General features: G+C 40.1%; 1 protein-coding gene across 4 annotated transcripts in view; it reads right to left on the bottom strand.

Moving 5' to 3' along the window:
• Positions 1-27,046, bottom strand: part of RAB11FIP2 (RAB11 family interacting protein 2) — a 133,487-nt gene that overhangs the window by 36,782 nt on the left and 69,659 nt on the right. The window contains exon 6 of one of the 4 annotated variants that reach the window (XM_067024558.1): positions 21,237-21,581. The exons of 2 other annotated variants lie outside the window; for them this stretch is intronic. Coding sequence is in view for 1 of the 2 variants with exons in the window: in XM_067024557.1 (XP_066880658.1) it covers positions 21,570-21,581 (12 nt within the window). In the remaining variant the exon portion in view is untranslated. Of the gene's footprint in view, positions 1-21,236; positions 21,582-27,046 lie in introns of those variants that run through there. One more of the 4 variants, XM_067024557.1, reaches the window with a different exon arrangement.

Raw genomic sequence — 27,046 nt, 5'->3', positions numbered from 1 at the left:
CATAGAGGCATTTCCTCTGTGTTCTAGATGCTTTACATCTCGTACCACATTGGAGCCTCACAACTGATACAGGATGACATCAGTACTACTGTGGCCCTCAGTTTGCAATGGGGTGCAGAGCCCCAGAAAAGATCATTAACTTGCCTGAGTCCCATGGCTCGTATGTGGCAACACCAGTCTTGATGCAGCTTTAACCATGAGGCAAAACTGCTTTGCTAATTAAAAAAAGACATTAACGCCATCTTCACGCTGGGGAGTTTCTGGGTGTTCTTTTCATGATCTTCCCTGCAATCCCCTTGCCAGACACCCCTGTGTTGCCAGAGGGCAGCTTCATCGCATCTTCGTCCTCCCATCCCGGTCCTGGGCACAGAACCGGCTCCTAGGGAAGGTTTACTTGAGGAAGATTGCTAACCCTTACTCTCTCTTTCCAACAAAATGATGAAGCCAGAGAAAGAGTTTGAAACACAGTATCTCTTGGTTTATAAATGCTCGTGTGAATATAGAGGGAAAAAAAAACCCACCCTGATCTTTAATGTGTACCTTATTAAAGTTATTACTGGGTTTTAAATTGCATGTGAAGACTGAATTCAAAGACTAGAAAAAGCTATTAAGCCTTTAATATAGAGTGGAAGTTGCTGTTTTTAAAAATGCACCTTCTGTATAATATACACCCTAAATTAGACCTGCCAGAGAAATGGACTATTTTACAGTTATCATTCATTCAGACTTCAAGGGAAAGCTGACTGACTGAAGTTCCTGCTTGCTCAAGGGTCATATTTCACACTGCAAACTTTTAACCATGCTTTTGCAAGTCATAATTAATGTTAAAACGAGCCTAAAATTATCACAATTTTTATGGTGGTGAATTAGGGAAACCCATGAGTAGCTTCACCACAAGCATTAGGTAGAACCATATTTTGTATTAGTCACTGAATAATGTGCCCATTAGAAAGATGCTTGGGATAAACTGGACTTTATTGCACCCTCATCATTTCATGAGCTGCAGCAAACTGCAAGAGTCAGGTCAGCTTGCAGTTCAAGCTGCTTGGGAAGTTCTTTTAACACCGTGCTGGGACCTTTAACGATGGGTGTTTTTAAAGGGCTTGTGTGATTAGGTGATGTTCTCTCAAGATAAACTCCTTTTTAAATTAATTCAAAGTTAACTGATAAGGGACCATAAGTGTACCTCAAAATCCCTTCAATTTTGTGTGTGTGTTACTTATTTTTATTTTTTTAATTTAATTTAATTTGTTTATTTTATACAGCATGTTCTTATTAGTTATCTATTTTATACATATTATTGTATACATGTCAGTCCCAATCTCCTAATTCATTCCACCACCCCACCACCCCCAGATTTCTCCCCTTGGTGTCCATACATTTGTGCTCTACACCTGTGTCTCTATTTCTGCCTTGCAAACTGGTTCATCTGTACCATTTTTCTAGATTCCACATATATGCGTTAATATACAATATTTGTTTTTCTCTTTCTGACTTACTTCACTCTGTATGACAGTCTCCAAGTCCATCCACATCTCTACAAATGACCCAGTTTCATTCCTTTTTATGGCTAATATTCCACTGTATATATGTACCACATCTTCTTTATCCACTCATCGCTCGATGGGCATTTAGGTTGCTTCCATGACCTACCAGGCTATTGGAAATAGTGCTGCAGTGAACATTGGGGTGCATGTGTCTTTTTGAATTATGGTTTTCTCTGGGTATATGCCCAGTAGTGGGATTGCTGGGTCATATGGTAATTCTATTTTTAGTTTTTAAGGAACCTCCATACTGTTCTCCGAGGTGGCTGTATCAATTTACATTCCCACGAACAATGCAAGAAGGTTCCCTTTTCTCCACACCCTCTCCAACATTTGTTGTTTGTAGATTTTCTGATGATGACAATTCTAACTGGTGTGAGGTGATACCTCACTGTAGTTTTAATTTGCATTTCTCTAATTATTAGTGATGTTGAGAAGCTTTTCATGTGCCTCTTGGTCATCTGTATGTCTTCTTTGGAGAAATGTCTATTTAGGTTTTCTATCCACTTTTTGATTGGGTATTTTGTTTTTTTAATATTGAGCTGCATGAGCTGTTTACATATTTTGAAGATTAATTTTTTGACCATTGATTCATTTGCAAATATTTTCTCCCATTCTGAGGGTTGTCTTTTAGTCTCGTTTATAATTTCCTTTGCTGTGCAAAATCTTTTAAGTTTCATTAGGTCCCATTTGTTTATTTTTGTTTTTATTTCCATTACTCTGGGAAGTGGCTCAAAAAAGATTTTGCTGTGATTTATGTCAAAGAGTGTTCTTCCTATGTTTTCCTCTAAGAGTTCTATAGTGTTCGGTCTTACATTTAGGTCTTTAATCCATTCTGTGTTTAACTTTGTGTATAGTGTTAGAGAGTGTTCTAATTTCATTCTTTTACATGTAACTGTCCAGTTTTCCCAGCACCACTTATTGAAGAGACTGTCTTTTCTCCATTGTACATCCTTGCCTCCTTTATCATAGATTAGTTGACCACAGGTGCGTGGGTTTACCTCTGGGCTTTCTATCCTGTTCCATTGATCTATATTTCTGTTTTTGTGCCAGTACCATGTTGTCTTGATTACTGTAGCTTTGTAGTATAGTCTGAAGTGAGGGAGTCTGATTCCTCCAGCTCCATTTTTTCCCTCAAGATTGCTTTGGCTATTCAGGGTCTTTTGTGTCTCCATACAAATTTTAAGACTTTTTGTTCTAGTTCTGTGAAAAATGTCATTGGTAATTTGATAGGGATTGCATTGAATGTGTAGATTGCTTTGGGTAGTATAGTCATTTTCATAATATTGATTCTTCCAATCCAAGAACATGGTATATATCTCCATCTGTTTGTGTCATCTTTGATTTCTTTCTTCAGTGTCTTATAGTTTTCTGCATACAGGTCTTTTGTCTCCCTAGGTAGGTTTATTCCTAGGTATTTTATTCTCTTTGTTGCAATGGAGAATGGGATTGTTTCCTTAATTTCTCTTTCTGATCTTTCATTGTTAGTGTATAGGAATGCAAGAGATTTTCTGTGCATTAATTTTGTATCCTGCAACTTTACCAGATTCATTGATTAGCTCTAGTAGTTTTCTGGTGGCGTCTTTAGGATTCTCTATGCATAGTATCATGTGATCTGCAAACAGTGACAGTTTTACTTCTTCTTTTCCAGGTTGTATTCCTTTTATTTCTTTTTCTTCTCTGACTGCTGTGGCTAGGACCTCCAAAACTATGTTGAATAATAGTGGTGAGAGTGGACATCCTTGTCTTCTTCCTGATCTTAGAGGAAATGCTTTCAGTTTTTCACCATTGAGAATGATGTTTGCTGTGGGTTTGTCATATATGGCCTTTATTATGTTGAGGTAGGTTCCCTCTATATATATAATTTTGACAAAATTCAACACCCATTTATGATAAAAACTCTCCAGAAAGTGGGTGTTGAATTTTGTCAAAAGCTTTTTCTGCCTCTATTGAGATGATCAAGGGGGGGGGGGGTTCTTCAATTTGTTAATATGGTGTATCACACTGATTGATTTGCATATATTGAAGAATCCTTGCATCCCTGGGATAAATCCCACTTGATCATGGTATATGATCCTTTTAATGTGTTGTTGGGTTCTGTTTGCTAGTATTTTGTTGAGGATTTTTGCATCTATATTCATGAGTGATATTGATCTGTAATTTTCTTTTTTTGGAGTATCTTTGTCTGGTTTTGGTATCAGGGTGATGCTGACCTCATAGAATGAGTTTGGTCATGTTCTTTCCTCTGCAATTTTTTGGAAGAATTTAAGAAGGATGGGTGTTAGCTTTTCTCTAAATGTTTGATAGAATTCACCTGTGAAGCCATCTGGTCCTGGACTTCTGTTTGTTGGAAGATTTTTAATCACAGTTTCAATTTAACTATTTGTGATTGGCCTGTTCATATTTTCTATTACCTCCTGGTTCAGTCTTGGAAGGTTATACCGTTCTAAGAATTTGTCCATTTCTTCCAGGTTGTCCATTTTATTGGCATAGAGCTGCTTGTAGTAGTCTCTTATGATGCTTTGTATTTCTGCAGTGTCTGTGGTAACTTCTCCGTTTTCATTTCTAATTTTATTGATTTGCGTCCTCTTCCTCTTTTACTTCATGAGTCTTGCTAAAGGTTTATCAATTTTCTTTATCTTCTCAGAGAACCAGCTTTTAGTTTCATTGATCTTTGCTATTGTTTTCTTTGTTTCTATTTCATTTATTTCTTTGTGATTTCTTTCCTTCTACTAACTTTGGGTTTTGTTTGTTATTTCTCTAGTTCCTTTAATTGTAAGGTTAGATTGCTTATTTGAGATTTTTCTTGTTTCTTGAGGTAGGATTGTATTGCTATAAACTTCCCTCTCAGAACTGCTTTTGCTGCATCCCATAGGTTTTGGACTGTCGTGTTTTCGTTGTCATTTGTGCCTAGGTACTTTTTGATTTCCTGTTTGATTTCTTCAGTGATCTCTTGGTTATTTAGTAACGTATTGTTTAGCCTCCATGTGTTTGTGCTTTTTATGTTTTTTTTCCCTGTAATTGATTTCTAATCTCATAGTGTTGTGGTAAGAAAGATGCTTGATATGATTTCAATTTTTTAAATTTACCGGGGCTTGATTTGTGACCCAAGATGCGATCGATTCTGGAGAATGTTCTGTGTGCATTTGAGAAGAAAGTGTAATCTGCTGTTTTTGGATGGAATGCCCTATGAATATCAATTAAATATCAGTTAAATTAAATATCAATTAAATCTATTTGGTCCATTGTATTATTTAAAGCTTTCGTTTCCTTATTAATTTTCTGTCTGTGTGATCTGCCCATTGGTGTAAGTAACGTGTTAAAGTCCCCCACTATTATTGTGTTACTGCCGATTTCCTCTTTTATAGCTGTTAGCAGTTGCCTTATGTATTAAGGTGCTCCTATGTTGGGTGCATATATATTTATAATTGTTATATCTTCTTCTTGGATTGATCCCTTGGTCATTATGTAGTGTCCTTCCTTGTCTCTTATAACATTCTTTATTTTAAAGTCTATTTTATCTGATATGAGTATTGCTACTCCAGCTTTCTTCTGATTTCCATTTGCATGGAATATCTTTTTCCATCCCCTCACTTTCAGTCTGTATGTGTCCCTAGGTCTGAAGTGGGTGTCTTGTAGACAGCATGTATATGGGTCTTGTTTTTGTATCCATTCAGCGAGCCTGTGTCTTTTGGTTGGAGCATTTAATCCATTCACATTTAAGGTAATTATCAATATGTATGTTCCTATTACCATTTTCTTAATTGTTTGGGGTTTGTTTTTGTAGGTCCTTTCTTCTCTTGTGTTTCCCACTTAGAGAAGTTCCTTTAGCATTTGTTGTAGAGCTGGTTTGGTGGTGCTGAATTCTCTTAGCTTTTGCTTTTCTGTAAAGCTTTTGATTTCTCCATCAAACTGAATGAGATCCTTGCTGGGCAGAGTAATCTTGGTTGTAGGTTCTTCCCTTTCATGACTTTAAATATATCATGCCACTCCCTTCTGGGTTGTAGAGTTTCTGCTGAGAAATCAGCTGTTAACCTTATGAAAGTCCCTTCACTTTTGCCATATAATGTGCACTCATCATGGGAGTGAAATCCCATCATATCACAAGATCCGCCTACATTAAAGGGCAGGGGATTATATAGGACATGTACACAGGGAGGCAAGAGTCTTAGGGGGCATGTTGAAATTCTGCCTCCCAGTCACCCAGCAGGAAGTGGCATTTCTGTGACATGAAGGCCCATACACTTGACATCAAGGTCTGGGTTCAGAAACACTCTGGAATATCTAAAAGATGAAAGAATGGTTATGAAAGCACACTGCAGGCTGCAAAAGGCTAGGAGAATGGGGGTTAGTATTACTGTTTCTCATCCATCAGGGTCCCCTCTTTTTCCTCCATCTATGCTATAAAGACCTTACTGATCTCTGGAGTTTAGCTCACCTGATCCCTGCCTTCTCTGAAGGTTGTTTCCCTTCCTTAGTTACCTTCATGCCAACAAGTTTACTTCTTCCTTTGTTGATTTTTTTCTCATTTGTCCATTTAGTAGGCTGGATAATGCCTCCAGAGATATGAGGTCCTAAACCCTGGAATCTGTAAATGTTACAGATTTGGAAATGGCGTGTTTGCAGATATGAGTAATTTAAGGATTTTGAGAAGGGGAGATTATCCTGGATTATCCATGTGGGCCCTAAATGCAATCACAAATGTCCTGAAAGTGAGAGGCAAAAGAAGATTTGACACCCAGAAAAGGAGAAAGCTATGTGAAAACACAACAGAGAGAGATGTAAAGATGCTGGCCCTGAAGACTGGAGTGATGTGACCATAAGCCAAGATATGCTGGAAGCCACTGGAAGCTGGAAGAGGCAAGGAACTGATTCTCCCTTTGAGCCTCTGGAGGAAACATAGTGTGGCTGACACTCTGGTTTCGGCCACTGATATTGGTTTTGGATGGCTGTCCTCCAGAACTGTAAGAGAATACATTTCTACTGTTCCAAGCTGCCACGTTTGTAGCAATTTGTTATAGCAGCTGTGGGAAATACAATCTGTAGGAGCCTTGAGAGATTTCCTAGAATGTTGTGTAGTCATTAAAAATATTCAATGAGACTTTGTAACCACATGAAAAATATTCATGCTACAATGTTCTCAAAAAGCAGGGTTAAAAATAAAAGTTGCTGGTGTAGTAAGTACAGCTATGTAAAAATGCAGAGAAAAGAGACTGGAAAGAACAGGGAGTAGTACTAGAGCTGATGATGTTTCCTCTTTCTACGTTTTGTTTTCAAAATCTAGTGAACCCTATTGCTTTTGTACTGGGAAACTTCGTAATTTTTTAAGAGAAGGTGCCTCTGGTAGCTTCTGTAGTGCTGTCTACTGCTTGGTTATCATGCTGGGCCATAACAAAGATGCCAAGGTCTAGACTCTCCACTGTGGACTGAGTTAGAGTGAGACAGGGACTGTGTCTGCCTCGTTCACTGCTGTACCCTCTGTACAGGGACGGTGCACATTTGTTGACTGACAATCAGCAGCTGGACAAGTGTTCAGGGCCCTGCGCACAGCGCTAAACTTCCTTTAAACAACAGAGATGATCAAAAGGATGCCTTGAACAGAAGTGGCTTGCGTACAGGAGGCACTCAGCATTGGATGGATTAAACCACAAGGCAGGAAGTTATCCTGGGCAGGACATGAGTGCACTGCAAACATGCAATGGGACATGACTGGGATACTGGCCACATCCTCCAGATTAGGAAGGTCAGTGTCTTAGTCCATTCAGGCTGCTGTAACATAAGACCATAGACTGGGTAGCTTATAAAAACAGAAGTTTATTTCTCACAGTTCTGGGGGCTGGAAGTCCAAGTCAAGGTATGGTCAGATTTGGTGTCTGATGAGAGCCCACTTCCTGGTTCATAGAGAGTCTTCTAACTGTGTCCTCATGTGGCAGAAGGGGTGAAGGAGCTCTCTGGGGTCCCTTTTATAAGGGCACTAATCCCACTCATGAGGGCTCCACCCTTATGACCTAATAATCATCCCCAAAGCTCCACCTCCAAATACCGTCACACTGGGGGTTAGGATTCAAAACATATATTTTGGGGGGACATAAACATTTAGCTCATCACAGTCAGAAATTAAAAGATTTGGGGGGGCAGAGAGGATCCTTTCCTGATGCTTAAAATTCACCCCAGCCCTGGAGAGTACATGTGTGTGAAAACATAAAGGTACCTCCTCCTTCCTTCAGCTCTCTCTGAAAATCAAAGATTAGGTGCCCCCACAGTGACTGGGGAGTAAACTGAAGGACTGGAGTTAATGAAAGAATAAATGGCCAAAATTCTGAGTTTTACAGAACACATGAGTATAATGAACATGTCTGTTCTCCTACTATATCCCTAGCATTTATCATAAGGCCCAGTGCTTGGAAGACACTTGGCAAATATTTGTTAAATGAATGAAAGAAAACCTAGGAAGTCCCCTGAGCAGTGATGGGAAAGACGATTCTCCTCCATCCCTTTCCCCACTCACCAGGGGACAGGCGCCAGCACACCTGGGAGAGCCCAGAAGCCCAAGAAGAAGTCAGACAGGGGAGAGCCAGAGTCTAGCAGCAGAGGGCTGGGCCCTATACTCCCCCTCAGCCGCTCCTCCTCGGGAAGGAAAGTGCCCAGTGATTCTGGGAAACCCTTGAAACTTTGGCTTCTGGATTTCCTCACTCAAGGAGTGAAATGGGGAAATTAATAGTGACCTCCATTCCCCAAGATTATGGGGATTAACTCAACAAGACTTGCAAAGTGCTTTTAAAATTCAATTTTCAGGGCTGAGGAGGCAGGCTGCTGCGGTAGAGGAGATGGGCTTTCCTGCTCGTGGGGTCACATCTGGGGCCTTTGTCAAGAAGGAAAGTAATTTCAAGATAGTGATCAGCAAAGGTCAGACCAAGGACATCAGAGATCAAGGCAAGGGAAGGAAGGGGGTGGTCAAGGGACAGCGAGAGGAAGGCAAGCACCCTGTTTTGAGCAGTCCCCAAACAATCTCTACAATGGTGAGAGGGAGGCAGGGTACCCAGGTCCTAGTCCAGTCAGCGGCCTTGAACGGCAGCTTCCCATCTGTGGGAAGTGAAAGTGGTTGGATTCAACCTGGCTAAGGGCCCTTTCCGATCTGTCAATTGATGACATTTCTAGCTTCTGGGGTGCACATTTTCCAAGAATAAAGGGGAACAGAGTTTTGAGCCACACCACACCCTGCATCGATAACCTCATCTTTGATTGGATAATTTGAGTTTTCCAGAACTAGAATTTGGAAACATGGACAATTTTGGAAGCAAACGGTTGTTGAAAACACAGGCCTAGAACTTACAACGTTAAGCCCCTTCCAATCCATTATCCTTTTCTTTTTGTTTAAACAAAACCAAAAAACCCCAACAGAAGGGGACCAATAACTTTAACTCCCTTTTTTTGAATCACAAGCTTGAAAACTACCTGGCTGATGAAGCTCTGTTGAAATTTCCAACATTCACCCTTGGATAGCGTCATGTGGTGGAAGGACGTGGCTTTGGAGCTGCCTCCGTGGCCACAAATGAACTGCGTTGGATGAGCAGGTCACCAAACCTTCCTGACTCACTGTTGTCACCTCTGACATGTTGGAGTATATGATGCGGATTAGAACGAATTTAGGCAAAGTGTCTCGCTCTGTATTGGCCCAGGGTAACTCCTCAATCCATTAATAGTATTATTTTGGAATTATAATTAACAATGAAACATTTGAAGTATGCGATGCTCTAAGTATTACAAATGTAAAAGATAGAAATTCCTTTGTAGATACTTCCAACTCTTCTAACTACTGAGACAACAAAGGCATTAAAACAAAACAAAACCCCTGAATGTCCACACAGGGTTCCGATCACCCAAAGAGCACAAGTTGCAAACAATCACTTTTTTCCCCAACATCAGTAGAATTTAACTCAAAGCATGGTAGCATCTTCAGAAAACTCACAGCATGGGAGAAAAGTACTATCAGCCTGCAAGTGCCTAGATGTCACCCCCAGAGTGCCAAAGTCTGTGATACGATACCATGAAGTGTTGGTGCAAAAGGGCAAAATGCTTTTTGTTGTTATTGCAATGTGTTGTGTGTGTGTGTTTCTTTTGCCCCCAGTTCACATACCATCAACAGAGCTGAATAACTATTCATATTACCTGGAGGTCATTTTTCCTCCCAAGAAACTCAGAGCAGGTTACTGAAGGGAAAGGGAAATAAGAGTGTTCCTGATGATGGGGAGAAATCAGAGAGGATACACAGTTTCACTCAGCATGGCCCTCGGAGGGGTCTCGGCTCGGAGGGCAACCTGATAGCGAAGCTAGAATCTCCGTCTATCGATGTACTAAATTGATGGCAATGAAAAGAATCCTCCCCAGACACAAAAGTACACTTGTTTTCAGATTAATGTATCCTGAATGTAAGCTTTTCAGCCCCTTCTCTGAAGGAGTTAATGCGTGCTTGCTTCAGGCAGAGGCAGAGCCTTGGTAGTGTTATTTTTTAAAGTATTTGCTTGCAGGAGTGACCTGACCACTTGCTCGTTGATACACAGAAGGACTGTTCTTTCCTACCATCTCAGGATACAAATTCACAAGGACACTAAACAGTTTGTTTAAACTGGTGGCGACAGAGAGACAAGCCATGGTGCACGCTGGTTGGAGGTGACATGCTTCCCCCTGGCAAAGTCTAAAGTTGTCTCTACTGGGCCCCCATTTCCTCCTTCCACTTGCTACAGAGGATCTCAATTACCTGCTGTTAAGCATCTTGGCCTTATCTTTGTGTAACCAATGCCCATTTCTCTTTTCAAAAATGACTAACAGGAATCCAGGGTATTGTGTTGAATTTTAATGGGTTATTTTGTTCCTGGTGTGCTGGTTTCCAAAAATTCTGAGAGTGGTTTCCTCTCTCCTGGTCCTTTAAAAATAAGACTAGGAATCCTCATCTCTGATGATGTTGAGAGTCGATGTCTTTCTAACAGCTGGGAAGGCTCAGTGGTGTAAGATTTTGGAGAAAAAAAAAATCATATGGGGACCTATATTTTAGGATCTTTGAAATTAAGATACAGAATTTGCTTGAAGTCTAAAGTGAGAGACGCCAAGGAGTATAGACACTGCCCCCTGGATGTGTGCAGTTGTGGGACCCTCTCTCTCAAAAAATGATTAGATTGACTTCTCACAAGTAACAAGATGAATAATTCCATACTCTTTATTAAAGCCATCTCTCAGCGTTTGACAATTGGAGGAGTACAGGTGTACTTTATGGAAATGTGTAAGACTAAAGGGTTTTCTTTTCTTTTTTCTCCCTCCCTTTTTTCTTTCCTTCCTTCCTTCCTTCCTTCCTTCCTTCCTTCCTTCCTTCCTTCCTTCCTTCCCACCTTCCCTCTCTTCCTTTCCTCCTTCCTTCATTTCCTTTTTATTTTTATTTTTTTGAGAAAATAAATCCATAATTTTGTCTTTAGAGTTCAGTAATTTCCTAGATATCATGTCATGGAAAAGATTCTGTACCCAATGACATTGGCTCAGGTTGAACTTGCCGTGAGTCATGTTGCAGTTTCCATGGATAGCTATCACCTTTTCCAAGATCACTAGGAGGGACTGTGCTTTTTACAGTGCACGTGCAGATACTTTCCCCTAAATAGAATTTGGTCTCAACCCAAGTATAAACACCTGCAATTTTTTTTTTTTAACATCTTTATTGGAGTATAATTGCTTTACCTTGTTGTTCTAGTTTCTGCTGCATAACAAAGTGAATCAGCTATACATATACATATAACCCTGTATCTCCTCCCTCTTGCGTCTCCCTCTCACCCTCCCTATCCCACCCCTCTAGGTGGTCACAAAGCACCGAGCTGATCTCCCTGTGCTATGCGGCTGCTTCCCACTAGCTATCTATTTTACATTTGGTAGTGTATATATGTCCATGCCACTCTCTCACTTCGTCCCAGCGTACCCTTCCCCCTCCCTGTGTCCTGAAGTCCACTCTGTATGTCTGCATCTTTATTCCTGTCCTGCCCTTAGGTTCTTCAGAACCATTTTTTCTAGATTCCATATATATGTGTTTGCATATGGTATTTGTTTTTCTCTTTCTGACTTACTTCACTCTGTATGACAGATTCTAGGTCCATCCACTTCACTAATAACTAAATTTCATTTCTATTTATGACTGAGTAATATTCCATTGTGTATATGTTCCACATCTTCTTTATCCATTCATCTGTCTATCTGACATTTAGGCTGCTTCCATGTCCTGGCTATTGTAAATAGACCTGCAATGAACATTTTGGTACATGACTCTTTTTGAATTATGGTTTTCTCAGGGTATATGCCCAGTAGTGGGATTGCTGGGTCCTATGGTAGTTCTATTTTTAGTTTTTTATAAACTCCTTCAATTTTAGAGAAGCTATAATGTCCTGGTTTTGAAAGCTGGGAGCAGTAGAATTAGCTCTTTTACATACAACAATTGGAGGCTTTTTGCACAGTTGGGATATACCATATAACTAATGGCCTTTTATAACATCATTTTAACACATGCATAATTTTTCTTTTTCTTTTTTTTTTTTTTTTTTTTGCGGTACGCGGGCCTCTCACTGTCGCGGCCCCTCCTATTGCGGAGCACAGGCTCCGGATGCACAGGCTCAGAGGCCATGGCCCACGGGCCCAGCCGCTCCGCGGCACATGGGATCCTCCCAGACCGGGGCACGAACCCGCGTCCCCTGCATCGGCAGGCGGACTCTCAACCACTGCACCACCAGGGAAGTCCGCATAATTTTTCTTGTTGCTCAAAATCTTGTTTGGATAACTAATATTTTGGACAAATGCAAGCCTGTTTCAAGAAACACATCTTTCATTCATTAACAGATAATTCATAGGAGTATTCAACTCCCAGGTCCTATTTATCATTCTTCCTCTTTCCCATGAAGCTATAATGAGTTAGCACCCATCACACACAAGTAACGAAGAAAAGGCTGCTTACCTGGGTTGTCATAGCAGCCAGTGTTCTCTCCCCGCCCCAGTCCAAGAACCATCTCACGCCCCATGCCAGCTATATATTCCCAAGTCGAAAGTATATCTAGTCCATCTTCTGGCCAAAAGTTCTCATTTTGGTTCCATCTATTCCTAGAATATTAAGTAGAAAGACTTCTGCTTGCCTTTCAAAGCCTTCGTACATGCTCACAAACCACCTTCCCATCACCTTCCCCTTCCTCTTCCACTCTGAAACTGGATGCTTTGTGTTGTCTTGAACACACTGTGTACTTTCTATCTGCAAGTTCTGTTTACCTTGTCCTTTTCATCAGAAGTCCCCTCTCCACTCCCACCTTCTGCCTGCTGACGTCCTCCTATTGGTTACCAAATCCCATTGGTCCATGGAGACTTCCCAATTCCCCTCACAGCTGTGACCTTGGCCTACTTTGCCAATAGAGACCTTCCTTGATCACCCTTATTACAGCCATTTATTCACTGGAGATCCCACTCCTACCCGACTGTACATTTGCAAAGGCAAAGTCAATGTCATCTCTGCAGCCAACAACACTTTGCATTTAGGAGGCCCTAACTCTCTGTTTGTTGTAATGAACTAAAGGACTCGGTGCTTCCTTTGAACCCATCATAGATATTTGCATACGAAAGGACCCTAAGCTGGCCCAACTCTTGATGCTCCAACTGGAGAGAATCACCTGGGGGTTTTGTGACCAAGGATTGGGCAAAGTTTTCTTAGACACGGATATCTCAGCCATGATATCAAATGCATGATCCATAAAAGAAAAAATAGATAAACTGGACTTAACCAAAATTAAGAATTTTGCTCTTCAAAACACCCTCTTAAGAAAATAAAATGATATGCCTCAGACTGGAATAAAATATGTGCACATCACATATTTGACAAAGGACTTGTATCCAAAATATATAAAAAACACTCTAAATTCAACAGTAAGAAAACAAACAACCCAATTAGAAAATGGGTAAGACTTGTACAGATGTTTCACCAAACAGGACATATAACTGGCAAAAGAGCACATGGAAAGGTGTTCAACATCATTAGCCATTAAGGTTATGTACATAAAAATAGAGGCATAATGAGATACCACTCCACACCTATTAGAATTATTAAAATAATAATAATAATAAAAAACACTGTTGATACCAAGTGCTGATGAGGATGTAAAGCAACTAGACCACATCTCATACGCTGCTGGTGGGGATGTAACATGGTACAGGCTTGCTAGAAAACAGCTTGGCAGTTTCTTGTAAACATACACACAACATACACCCTTTCAGTCACATGCCTGGGCATTTATGCAAGAGAAATGAAAATGTATGTTCATGCAAAAACCTCTACACGAATGTTTGTGTAAGTTTATAGTAATAACCCTAACCTGGAAACAACCCAAATATCCTTGAACAGGTGAATGGATAAACAAAGTGTGGTACATCCATACCAAGGAATATTACTCAGTAGTAAAAGGGGTCAAATGATTGATCGACGCAAACAACCTGGATGGATTATGCTGAGTGTGAAAAGCCATTCGTAAAGAGTTACACACTGTATGGTTCCATTTACATAACATTCCCAATGTTGTAAAACTGCAGTAATAGAGAACAGGTCATTGGTTGCCAGGGGTTAGAGCAGGAGAAAGGGTGCAGCGATCAAGGGAGTTTCTTTGTGGTGAAGGAACAGCTCTGTACCCTGATTGTAGCGAGAGTTTCTAGAATCTAAAATTCTAGAAATCTAAATCTAAATCAACACACACAATATTCATGTAAATACTGTTGAAATCCAAGTTAAGATTTTTACCTGAATTAATAATATTGCACCATGTCGGGACCCGGCTTTAACAATATACTGCAGTTATACCCCATATTATCATTTATGTTATCAGCAGAGAATCTGGGTGAAGAGCACACAAGAATTCTCGGTAGAACTTTTCCAAAATCTTGTGAGTTTTTACTTCAAAATAGAAAGTTATATTAGAAATAGCGCATAAATACGTATAAAATTACAATTAGGGCTTCCCTGGTGGCGCAGTGGTTAAGAATCCGCCTGCCGGTGCAGGGGACACGGGTTCGTGCCCTGGTCCGGGAAGATCCCACATGCCGCGGAGCGGCTAGGCCCGTGAGCCACAACTACTGAGCCTGCGCGTCCGGAGCCTGTGCTCCGCAGCGGGAGAGGCCACAACAGTGAGAGGGCCGTGCACCGCGATGAAGAGTGGCCCCCACTCGCCACAACTGGAGAAAGCCCACCCACAGAAACGAAGACCCAACACAGCCAGAAATAATTAATTAATTTTTTAAAAAATTACAATTATGTTGAGTGCTGCAAAGGAAAGATACATGATGTGATGGAACCCTGCGCTAGCGGGATTGACCTTGTTGTGAAGGTCAAGAAAGGCTTGAAAATGAGCTGAGATCTAGAGGAAGCGTAGAGGTTCATGAGGTGAAAAGCGCTAGGAGGTCGTATCCAACCACCTTGACTTCGGAAAAATTCAATAAGGTGGGAAAATAGTTCTTTTCGTGAACCTCCAAAGCGGAAACACATAAACATACAGAAAAGCAGTGATGCCTCATCCAATGTGGGTTGGGAAAGAAGGCTTCTGGGGCTTAGAAAACCCCTAAGCTTCTGGGCAAATTAGAAGGGCGGGGGGAGGGGTAGAGGGGGTGGGCGCATACCCCAAGAGTTCAAGTTAGGAGGCCTCAGAGCGAGACCCCAAATCACTGCAGGGCTGCTGAGGTAGGTGCTAGCCCCAGCCGTTACCGGCGAAGGGCTTGCCCATTTACAGGTGTCTGTGGCAGGTTTACAGAGGGGAACTGTACGAGTGTGTGCCTGTGAGCTTCTTCTACAAAATGTTGTAGGGTATTCGAGAAGAAAGAGTAAAAGACTTTTTCCCTTCTTTATATGCCTCTCCATTCAGTCTGGACCATCCAGTAAGGCACTTGACCTCTTTGGATTACAGCCTTCTCATCCATAAAGCGAACTAGACCAAATGACCTCTCCGTTGACTTAGCCTCTGCGTTTGGTGATTCTAGTTTCTGATTTTTGACCTCTGTATTCAAATTATACTTTCATTTTTGCCTAACAGCTCACCCTTATGAATACTTAGCTAAATCCGGAGGGAAATTGTCATGTCTATATCATGGAAAGACACTTCCTTTTAAAGTCATCCTTTTGCTTGAGAGAGTTCAGTGGTGAGCTGGAAGCTCAGATACGAGGCACAGACTGCATCTCTGGATCTCTGGAAATGATCTCATTGGGTCAAATACAAAGAACCGTTCACTCACTAAGTCCCCACGAAAACGAGAAACTGGATGTGTTACGATATAGCCTTCCAACCAAGGAAGGATTTACATTTTCTCTTAATAGTAATTTGACTGAGCTAATATTTATACATTTAATAAAATTTTCAACATTTTAGTTAAAATGCTATTTTTATGTAGTCCTCCAATCAGGAAGATTTAAATTATATTCATTAGTGATATCATGTTCAGTGGCTGAAGCCATAACATTAGAGGGAGCCCAACTGATGGGCAGAAATATATTTGCTTAACAAAAAAAAGAGAGAATAAGACAAAGGCAGACAGGACTAGGAAGAGATTTTTTTTTTGGAAGGCTGACATTTTTCTACTGATCCTCCTTCAAAGCAAATTATTACTTGCCTTTCCACCTAGTCTGATAAAATAATCACAAATATTTTGAATGACTGCATTGAAAGGTGGGTTTAGAACATTTAGTGCTCACAATGGTCAGGTCTAGGGATACAGAATGGTTATGTATGGTTTCATTTTAACTCTCAACCAACCAAAACATGGGTGTTTATCTTTAAGCCCGTGGAGCAGAAGCATCTAACTGATCCCACTTGGGAGACAGACGGTGAATAATGGGCCATTATATTTTGACAGACACACAATTGCCTTGAACTTGTCAGGATTTCAGGTGTGGGGATCCAGCTACCTGGGGCAGTGGCTGGAATGTGATGGTTTCTGAGCTCCTGATCACGCATCTGCCCGCTGCAGCCCTTGTAGGGCCCAGCTCCATTTCACAGGAATAACTCACCTATTCATGAACAATGAGGTTCAAATTGTACTTTCCTTTAACACAACATTAACTCTCAAAGAGCTGGAAATTCAGCACTCGGATCCGTGAGCTTAGATTGCAAATCAGTCACTGAGAACATTATATGAGCAGTAATCCCATTAAATATATCATCTTGCAAATATCTAAATCCAGTTAATTAACTTGTATTGCAAAAGAGCTCGGAGATATAGCTTTCAGAGCGCAACCATACGTTTTAGGGCCCTAATTATACTTAAAGCAAATTCCAGGCTCTACTTTTTGTACAAAATAGGTGGAAAAATGCCTTCTAAGGAAAAAATGGATTGATGGAGGGCTCCATTTATGAGATTTGAACAGAAATGATATCCAAACATCTAAAAAATTAACTGCTTTCTTGCATAAACTTTTATTTGCATTGTAGGGAGATTTTTTAATAAAAGGATTAAACAAAGTCTGCCATTTTAATTAAAATGCATAGCAATACAATGTCATCTTTACAATGGTCGTAGAAATTAACTAGATCCTGGATTTAGCGATCCTTCAGAGTTCAGAATAATATGACTTTAGCATGATACCAAAACACTCAAGATGTATAAACGTTAAAATAATCATAGCAAGGACTTAAAAATAAATAATAATAATTTCACCTAATGAAAATCCCTTTACTGAGTTAGAATAGTATGACAAAAATGCTGAATATTTTTTTAGTGGTCAATAATTATCTGGAATGTGCTTATATGTAGTTATACCACTGTCTGAGATGTATATATCAACATATATTTGCATATGTGTATTTTGTATAAAATTTGCATAAAGAGAGAGAAAGTGTACGTGTGTGTCCTCTGATGACAGCCGCTCCCCTTCATGCTTGCTTTATCCCAGCCGCAAACCACTCACCACAGTAGATCCTGAGTAGTATTTGTCAGGACAATAAATCCTCCCAATATATGCTTTTCATTATGTGTCATGAAAAATCCACACCCTCTAAGTACGAAATTCAGGACTGACTTATTTTGAAATAGTTTAAATTGTGGTTTCTCTAGACTATTGTTCAATACAAACATATATATGTTTGCTATCCTAAGAAGAATAGCGATGAAGTATAAGAATACTTTTAATATAAATAGTGCTTTTCTTCCCAATAGCTCAAATTCTCATCCTACACATTAAATCCATTTATATGTATGAAGAATATATGAAATAAAACGTTTTTTAGAATCTCAGCTTCAGCTGAAGGCTGGGGGTAGACACAGTTTTTAAAAGATATCAACAGGATCGGATTTATTTTTTTTTAATTTATTTATTTTTGGCTGTGTTGGGTCTTCACTGCCGCACGCAGGCTTTCTCTAGTTGCAGCAAGTGGGGGCTACTCTTCGTTGAGGTGCGCAGGCTTCTCATGGTGGTGGCTTCTCTTGTGGAACATGGGCTCTAGGCACGCAGGCTTCAGTAGTTGTGGCACACAGGCTCAGTAGTTGTGGCACGCGGGCTCTAGAGCGCAGGCTCAGTTGTAGCCCACGGGCTTAGTTGCTCCACGGCATGTGGGATCTGCCTGGACCAGGGTTCAAACCCGTGTCCCCTGCATTGGCAGGCGGATTCTTCACCACTGTGCCACCAGGGAAGCCCAGGATCAGACTTATTCATGCTAAAATCCATGACCCTATTTGGGGTTCAGTATCCTGAATAAAGTCCCCCAGGTAGTCAAGATTCTTCCTAACAGTATCATTCTCACTATCCAAATGTCACCAACATAAAGCATGCTATCTCATTGGGAAATTGTGTCTCACTGGGTGCTTATTCCAAAACAGTTTTGAGGAGCTTGTGGCATTCAAAGCAGACTTAGAAAATAAAGACTTTAGTTCACCAACCAGCCTCCTTTAGGCACTTTGCAACTGGAATCTACAGAAAGTCACTTAGCCCTTAACCTCAGAATAGGTTTCTTCATCAAAAGGCTATCAGGGGGCTTCCCTGATAGTGTGGTTGAGAATCCGCCTGCCGATGCAGGAGACACGGGTTCGTGCCCTGGTCCGGGAAGATCCCACATGCCGCGGAGCAACTAAGCCCGTGAGCCATGGCCGCTGAGCCTGTGCGTCCGGAGCCTGTGCTCCGCAACGGGAGAGGCCACAACAGTGAGAGGTCCGCATACCGCAAAAAAAAAAAAAAAAAAAAAAGGCTATCAGGTACTTCTGATAGATTGATAATTTCTGGGGAAAGTAGACTCACTTTAAGAAAACTTTAAAAAACTACCACTTTACAACCATCCTCTTAAGTGTTTGCTACATATTTTCTGAGTACTGTTTAGAAGTGTACATGAATTATCATGTATTCCTCCAAATAGCTCTGTGAAGTAGGTACTATAATGAATCCCCATTTAACAGCCGAGGCAATCTACTCTGAGAAATTTGTAATCTATTCAAGGCCAAAGATCTAGCAAGTTAACAGGCTGAGATTCAAATCCAGATCCATCAAACACCAAAGCCTATACTTTCCCCTTCTGAGCTGCACCCTTCTGAGGACAGACACATTGCCCTATACCCTTAACTCTGCAGTACCCAGTTTTGCTTTTGTAAACACACATGAGAATTAAGAATACTAAAGCATACTAAAGCAATACAAATGCTTGGTCATTTGTTATCCAGTGGTGCGGAGGCGGTTAGATCGATACGTTCCACAGTAAACAAGGTGTCCGTTGGCTGAGCTTGGGTGGAACTTTGGGACATGAGAGACTGGAAATGCCACGTATGATATGGGTGATGGCTGTGTGATCATCCCCTCACTGATACGTTTTCTCACAGCAACACATGTGTCACTTGTTTGGACACATTTTACACGTCAGGTGGGAAGGACACTCTTGCGTTCCATGATTTGAGGATGTGAGCTGTGTGCATCTAGTGAAAGGGTTAAGTGCCTTCCAGGCCTCCCCGCTTTCCCCATCTCCTGGATCATGTTGTCTAAAGGCAAGGCTCCCAGCCCCACGGCAAACCGAAGACATATCCTAATGACAGTATAATTAGAAGTATCATTGTGGTAATGATTCTTTTCATCTGGAGCACAGGCTGCACAGAAAAGGCCTCCCATTCAGCTCGTTCCCCTGTCCATCCCTTTGCCTTTCCCTAGGTCAGTAGCACAGGGTTAATACCAGGTGTTTGACAAGTCCTCGGACTTGGGGCTCATCAAATTAATTAAAGAGAAACACATCCAAATTCTAGTGAATTATTTTACTTAAAAAAAATGCCTCCCATTCATCTGGCTTGGTGGGTTTGATTAATGAAGATGACAAAGAAACTCTTGTTTCTGCAATCCACAGCCACTTGTTTCGGGTTCAGTGGGCCCAGAGAGAGGCATCCAGGCCTAAATCTGGTCTTTCTTTCCTACTTAAAAATCCAAAGAGTTGAGAAGTTTCTGATTTTATCAGACCCGCCAAGGCAGGAAAGGAAAGACAAAAACATCTTGATTCACTAACTTGATGTAGCTAGAATTTATTTGCTTAACTTAAATACCCCTTAGAAGACTTTTCTTTGTTTTTGTCACACATAGAATAATCCAAAACATTAGGAAAGCATTAGATTAATCAGTATATTTTAATATCCCTAAAACTAACAAACCCTAGAAGGATGCCCTTCAGAGAAACCCTCCCGGTACCTAGCCCCAGACCTCCATCTCAGGGCTCTCCCACTGTGTCCTCATCCCCCTGGGAAAATCCCCACTGGTGGTAAATATCATGAACAAGGATATGTCCGGGTGTGAATTTAGGAGAGAAAAATAGAGGGTTTGATTCTTAATGGGAGTGATTTGTTTTAATCAAATAATTTTTAATTCTTATGGATAATTAGGTATCCAAAGTATATCTTGGATAGAGTTGTTTGCTGCATTAGCAAGATATGTCTGCATAATTAACTAAGTAAAGCATTTGAAAATAAATTTGAGCATTTAGATTAAATTTAGATGAAAATGAATATGCTCCTGCCAGGTTAAAAATAAAATCCAACAGACAGCTGTACTAATAAACTTAATATATTAACTACAGAATAGATACTTAAGATGCGGTTCTTAATAACATTAACCAAATTCATCATGACATTACGGTTTTAAAGCCCATAAGCTGTAAATACCTTCTTCAATTCTCCAAAATCCTAAAATGCCAAATTTTCCAATCCAATATCTACCCATTTGGTATTGAGACATTAAATGACATTTTATGATTATCTTTAAAATAATTATTTAGGCATTTGAACATCATTTTTAATTCCATCATTTATTTGAACCTAAAATTTAAAAGAGAGACATTTTCTTTCACAAGTTACTCTTAAAATTTTTAATTTATTTCCTGGAACTTAAATGTAGTGCTGATTAAAGCTGTTTAATGAAAAACATCTTTTCCCTTCTATTTTTAGGCTGAATGCAAATCCAGTCTTGTCAATGCCATCTTAACCAGCTTTGACTAATAATGACAATTCTTTTATATTTGAGAAATGAATTCACACCTGTGATGTTCAAAAGTTTCCAAATTTAAAGTTTTCATATTTAGTCAGTCAATCCACATTCAGGTGATTCTCTTGTTTATCTGAAAAGAACAGAAACTCAACAAATAGATTAAATGGAGTCACTTAGGACAATGTGTCCTATGGGGTTTTAAGAAATACTAACTCTGTAGGATATTAACAGGTATTATGGGGAAAAAAATAAAATACTTTTGCTTTAACCCATTATTATAAACATTTTAAAAATACAGAAAAGGTAGAAGAATAGACAGCTTACAAAACTTCCTCCAGGTGAGCAAAGCTTAGCGGCTTCCTTCACTACAGGGCTTCTCAGGGCCTTTAATATTCCAATATACACAAGCAGTTTTCAAGAGGAGAACAGAAATATACATCATAGTCCAAATTTATTTGCAGCATCTTGCACGTTTGATGTCCCCTTTAGTACCCTTGAGAGATGCTGGTTTATGGCAAGTGTAGAGGTTTTCGGATTTCCAATTAGAACTCTATCTGAAAAAGCAGAGAATTCGGTGCCAAACAAGGTTATAAAAAGAAAGATGCTCTGGAGAAATCATGGTTTGAAAAAGTGATCAACATTTGAAAGGTTCACGGTGTAATGTTTACAAAAGAGTTGGGAAGCATATTATCTTGCAGTTGATTTAAATAAGCTACAATGTTCTAATTTGCTAAACTCTCCTTTCTCAAATGGACTCAGGTTGTTCTAAAAACCAGGCAAGGATTTGAAACTGGCAAGAAAATCCAAATGAATAAAGGTCTTGTTTCTCCTCAATCCTACCACTAACCTCATAAAGTCCCTAAAAAGAGTGAAATGTGGCAAAGTTAGATTTTTTTTTTCAATTTAATGTGGACACTGAAAGTAGGATTGTTGATGGTTAAGTCAGCTACAGGCATTGGCAAAGGTTATTCTGAAATCCTCCTATGATTCTGGCTTTACAGTATGGGATCAAATCAATGCAAAATGTCATGTCCTGTGTTGCGTTTCCCTACTTCCTTTAAATGTTAAGTTGGATTTCGGAATGCATGAGTATTCACATGTTAATGGTGAAATCAATTCATTTGTGAGCATGTTGTAAGACACAGTAAGAAAACTGTTATCTGAAGACAGTTGTAAACCTTTAAAAATTTCTTATTATTACTTTATTTCACTTCTTGCTGTAATCCTAACAAGCGCAAACTCAACCCCCTTAACCAGCCTCATAGAGAAATTATTAATATCAAAGAAACCAAATCTTATCTTTCACTCTTATTTCCATACCAAAATAGTTTTTATTTTGTTTTGTTTTGTTTTTTCCCAGCATCTTCTTTTACCACATAGGGAACAAAATCCCAACTATGGATTCAAAATGACAGATTTTGTGGGTTTTACTTTTCAGAGATGATGTCATTTGTGGGGAATTGTTGGGTAAACCATACACCCTTTTCAGAAACCTGCAATTACCTCTCTGAATAAAGAGATCAATGTCATGTTTCTAGAAATAATGGCTAATGATATGTCTCCCAAAAGGAAGTGGCGTTATTAATTACCTCACTGTGAACACACAGTTTATAGACAGCTCTGAGGGCCACTCGCCCAATTAAGTATAATGACTAAAGCTTCAGTTAGTCCATCTGTACAGCCTTCTAGATTAACAAGCCTGCAGCTTTACCAGGCTTGTAAGACTGATATGCAGTGAGGAGAGCTCAGAGGCTGTACCTGGGCTGCCTGGGAGATTTGGTATTATCTCACAGCAGGAAGGGGAAACTTGCCCTTCTTATTTTTAATCACCCATCTTTGTTTTCATGTGAGCTGTGTTGATATTGATCACCCCTCCCCCCTTTATATGCCAAGGTGCACTAATTCATAGTATACACTTATATGTATTTAAATATGTATTAAAATTTAAAATTTTTAATCTTCTATTTACATACTTATAAATAAATTATGTAAGTGTAAATATAGAAATTTAAAATATTATATTCATATATTTATATGTAGACTATAAAAGTATATATAATACAGAGTAATTTATATATAATTATATCTTAAATTTATATATAAATTATAAATGTAATTGTATAACTACATACTTACATTTTATAAAAATATAAAAATATAGTAAAATATATAAAAACAACATAAAATATATAAAACTATTATATATTTTCTATAAGTATAATACATATAAGATAGTATATATAAATATTAAAACATAGTACATAAAAATATATTAATACCCATTCACACATGAAGGTGGCAAGAACAACACATTATAACCAAGGCAGCCAAGGATAGAAGCTAGAATTTACCTTGGTCAGGAATAAAGGCATGAAATTTTTAAAATAGTATATTACAAAATATGTATATATACACACATACATATTTGTAAACACGTATTTATTACTATTAAATGCCCTTGTTCTTTCAAGCAGTCATGTAGGCTGATTATGGAGCCCTTACCATAAATCTATGTTTTAAAATTAGTTTAATTCTTTTAAAGGAATAACTGTTCCTTTCCATGACGGCCTCAATATAATTTATTGCTACGGCCTTACATTGTTCGCTCCCTTGTTTTTTCTCTAATTGGCTATGGGAGCTGCGTGTTGAGCTCTTAGGAATGATAGGCAACCCTTAGGGATAGGTTTTCAGGTACCAAAGGGTGGGGACACCTGGGCCCGGCACCTTGGCCTCATTCCCAGGCTTCCAGTGACCTCAGGCGAGTCCCAGAATCACACTGTGACAAGGGCTGCAGCTGGACCCTGGGCCCATGTTTGGACTCTCAAGTACGGAGGAGTGCTGGGCTGCCCTGGGCTCCCCGGCCCCCTGATTTACAGCTTCCACAATGAATCAGTCCCTCCCCACCTGGAGAGAATACCACCTCCTCCCCAAGGGCTTGGGTGGATTAGGGATTCCTCTTTATAAGTCTCTTTGAAATCCCGCAGCGAAAAGCAGGGGGCCGGCCTAACATCTGGGGGCTTCCTGAGCAAGCACAGATTGGCCCACGCCATGTCCTTACAGATGGAGGGCAACGTCAGCTCTGCCACCTGCTGCTTCACTTTAGGTCATTCTGAAGGTCAGAAAACGTGATGATTCACCCAAGACAGGTGGCCATGCAGCACCCTGGTCATTCCCTGCAGCAAAGACATCCTGGCAGTTTCCAACCTGCTCTTGAGCTCTGCTACAAGGATCAGGTCCGGGTGCAGGGGGATAATCACAGTTCTCAGATAATTAAAGCTGGATTCTTGAGCCTATCAGAGTCTGGGTTTTGTTTTGTTCTGTTTTTAAGCACAGTCACCTGTTCTGTGTCTTCTTCCTCCCTTCATTCATTAGCAAATATTTTCCGAGCACCAACCACATGCCAAGGCCTTATCACCGATGAAGAGAAATGCAAGAAATGCAAGATCAGAACCCCACCTTCACCATCTACTGACAGTGACCTTGAACAAATTTCTCAACCTCTATGACCCTCAATTTACCCACCTGCAAAATGGGGACTATACTCTGTATGCCAAAGGGTAGCCATAGAGATTACATGAGATAACAAAGTACTACATGTGACTCGCCTGACGATTTGTTTAATACAGTTGAGGAACTTGGTAAATGGGTGTTCTTTCAGCGTTGCCCCCAAAGGTTGGTGAAAGCATTGTGTCTGTCTGTCACTAATGAGACGTCACACTCCCCAGCTCGGGAAAATGCTGGGCTCTCCATGGCTCACACCTGGGCCAGAAGTGACTCTTTCCTTATGGGTGGGTAGGCAGCTGGTGTGCAGAAGAGTTAGAAATATTGTATGTCTGTGTGTCAGATGTGTTGTCCACCCAACTTGGACGTCAGGGAACCCCTGGAACGTTCCTTTGGCAGCTTTAAAAATGCCTGTGCTCTCATTTTATAAAACACGCAGATTTAAATTATGTTCTATTATGTTTGAACACGTATAGCATGAACGTGACCCAAATTTCACTCCTAGAGAAACACTTGCATGTGTACACCAGGAGACCTGGACAAAATGCCTATGGCAGCATTGTTTATGGAGCAATAATTAGAAACAAGTGAAATGCCAATAACAGTAAAATTGATAAACAGTGATATAGTTACTCAAAGGAATACTATGCAGCAATGAAAAGTAATAACATATATCCATGTAAATAAATCCTAAAAACATTGAGTAAAAGTATGTCACACAAGCATATGTAGGGTATGGTTCCATTTATCCAGGTAAAAACATACAAAAATAAAAATATACATATATGTATATTTTAGGGAATGCATACATGTGTGGTTAAACTATAAGTCAAGGGATGCCAATCACAAAATTCACAATAGTGGTTATCTCTGGAGGGAGAGACCAGGACAAGTTCAGTAGTAGTCAGGGAACAGGTATAGTCAGCGGGAAGGGAGAGCTTCATATGTGTTGGCGACATCCTAGTTTCTGAGTTGGGTAATGGGTTCACAGGTGTTGATTCCATAATTATTTTTTAATCCATACTTATGTATTGTATATACACATGTTGTGTTATATTTCATAATAAAATATTCAAATGTTTCCCATTGCATTTGGTTCTCGGAAACCAAGAATTTCCTAGGAGAATGAACGTGTATGCATACGAGTATGTTCCTTATAGCATAATTTATAGAAGTAAAAGTGAAGGCAACTAGAATATTCCAATATGGAAAAAGACAAATTACGGCATGTTCTCTTTTTAAAGAGAGATTTGGCTATTGGCTTGTAAGAATGGAAAGCTAGAAAATGAATAAAACTGCCACCTTCCAAAATACTACTCAGGACTAGAAATTAGAAGGTGGGATTCCTCCAGCGTTTGGTCTATTTACTGACCAGAGATGTTCATTTAAATGTTATTTCTGCCTTTATCTCGAGCCACAAGAGCACAATGATAAGTAACACTAAGCTCACACTTTTTAAAAAAAAAATTATGAGTAATCGCTGGCAGAGACTTTTTAAAAGCTTTCTCAAAAAAAAAAAAAAATTACATAAGCAAGGGAATTAGACTTTGAATCAAGAGTCTTAAAGAAATGTGATGGATGCACCTCCTACCAGGATGGAGGTTGGTGGGCATGCAGGAAGCCCTAAACCAGAGATCAAATCAGTAAAGACTGCTGTGCTAGAGTTTTCCTTCCCTTTCTCCCACCCACAGCACCCTCTCTGGGCACTAGAGAGTCAAGCAGTGATTCTCCAGGGCCCCATCCTGCATGTAACCTTTGATTTCTTCACAGCTACGTTGTGTTCAAGTGTCCACTGGTGTTAAGATGTGAACCTGAGCTATTCAGGCATTTCCTGTTTTGATACACATTGGTTCAAGCATCTTTATGTCACTTACTAAATGATGACCAAATCTTTCTTCCAATCGCCGAGCAGCTCACCCTAGCATTCCCCCTTCCCTCACCCCAGATTGGCAGGGGACCTGAGGATTGCTTGGCCCAGTAGCTGCCTGTTGGTCAGCAGGTCTAAGATGGAGGGTCCTCAGTCTAGATCACTCCCCTTCTGAGGTCTCAGGATGGGAGCTCTCCTGGGTGATTTGGACTGTCTCAGACTCACAGAACATCAAGTCCAGCCTCGAGCCACAGCGGCCATGGGCAGTAGGCTGCAAGCTTTGTGATGGAGTGTGGCAAGGCCAGACGCTCGGAGAGAGGGGCTCTTTAGAAAATGTGAGTGGTTCACCTCCCATCCAAGAGTTTACTTACTCATTCACTCAGCGAATATTTACTGAGACCCTACTCTGTGCCAAGCGCTGCCCTGGTTGCTGGTATGCAATGGTGAGCAAGACGAACACAGTCCCTAATCTCAGGCAGTTTACAGTCTAGCAGAAAAGACAGAGAAAAAAGAAATAAGCAAAAGCCAGTAAGTAAAAATTACACTTTCTCTGGCCAAGAGCTAGGAAAGAAACAAAGAAGAAGTTGAAATACAGAATAATCAAATTGGGGAATAACACACTTTAAATAAAGAACCCCATCTATGATGGTT

This window comes from Kogia breviceps, chromosome 2 (genome assembly GCF_026419965.1).
Source record: "Kogia breviceps isolate mKogBre1 chromosome 2, mKogBre1 haplotype 1, whole genome shotgun sequence".
NCBI classification, from domain to species: Eukaryota; Metazoa; Chordata; class Mammalia; order Artiodactyla; family Physeteridae; genus Kogia; species Kogia breviceps.
The sequence above is the reverse complement of the archived record's forward strand: the minus strand, read 5'-3'. Positions and strand labels throughout refer to the sequence as shown.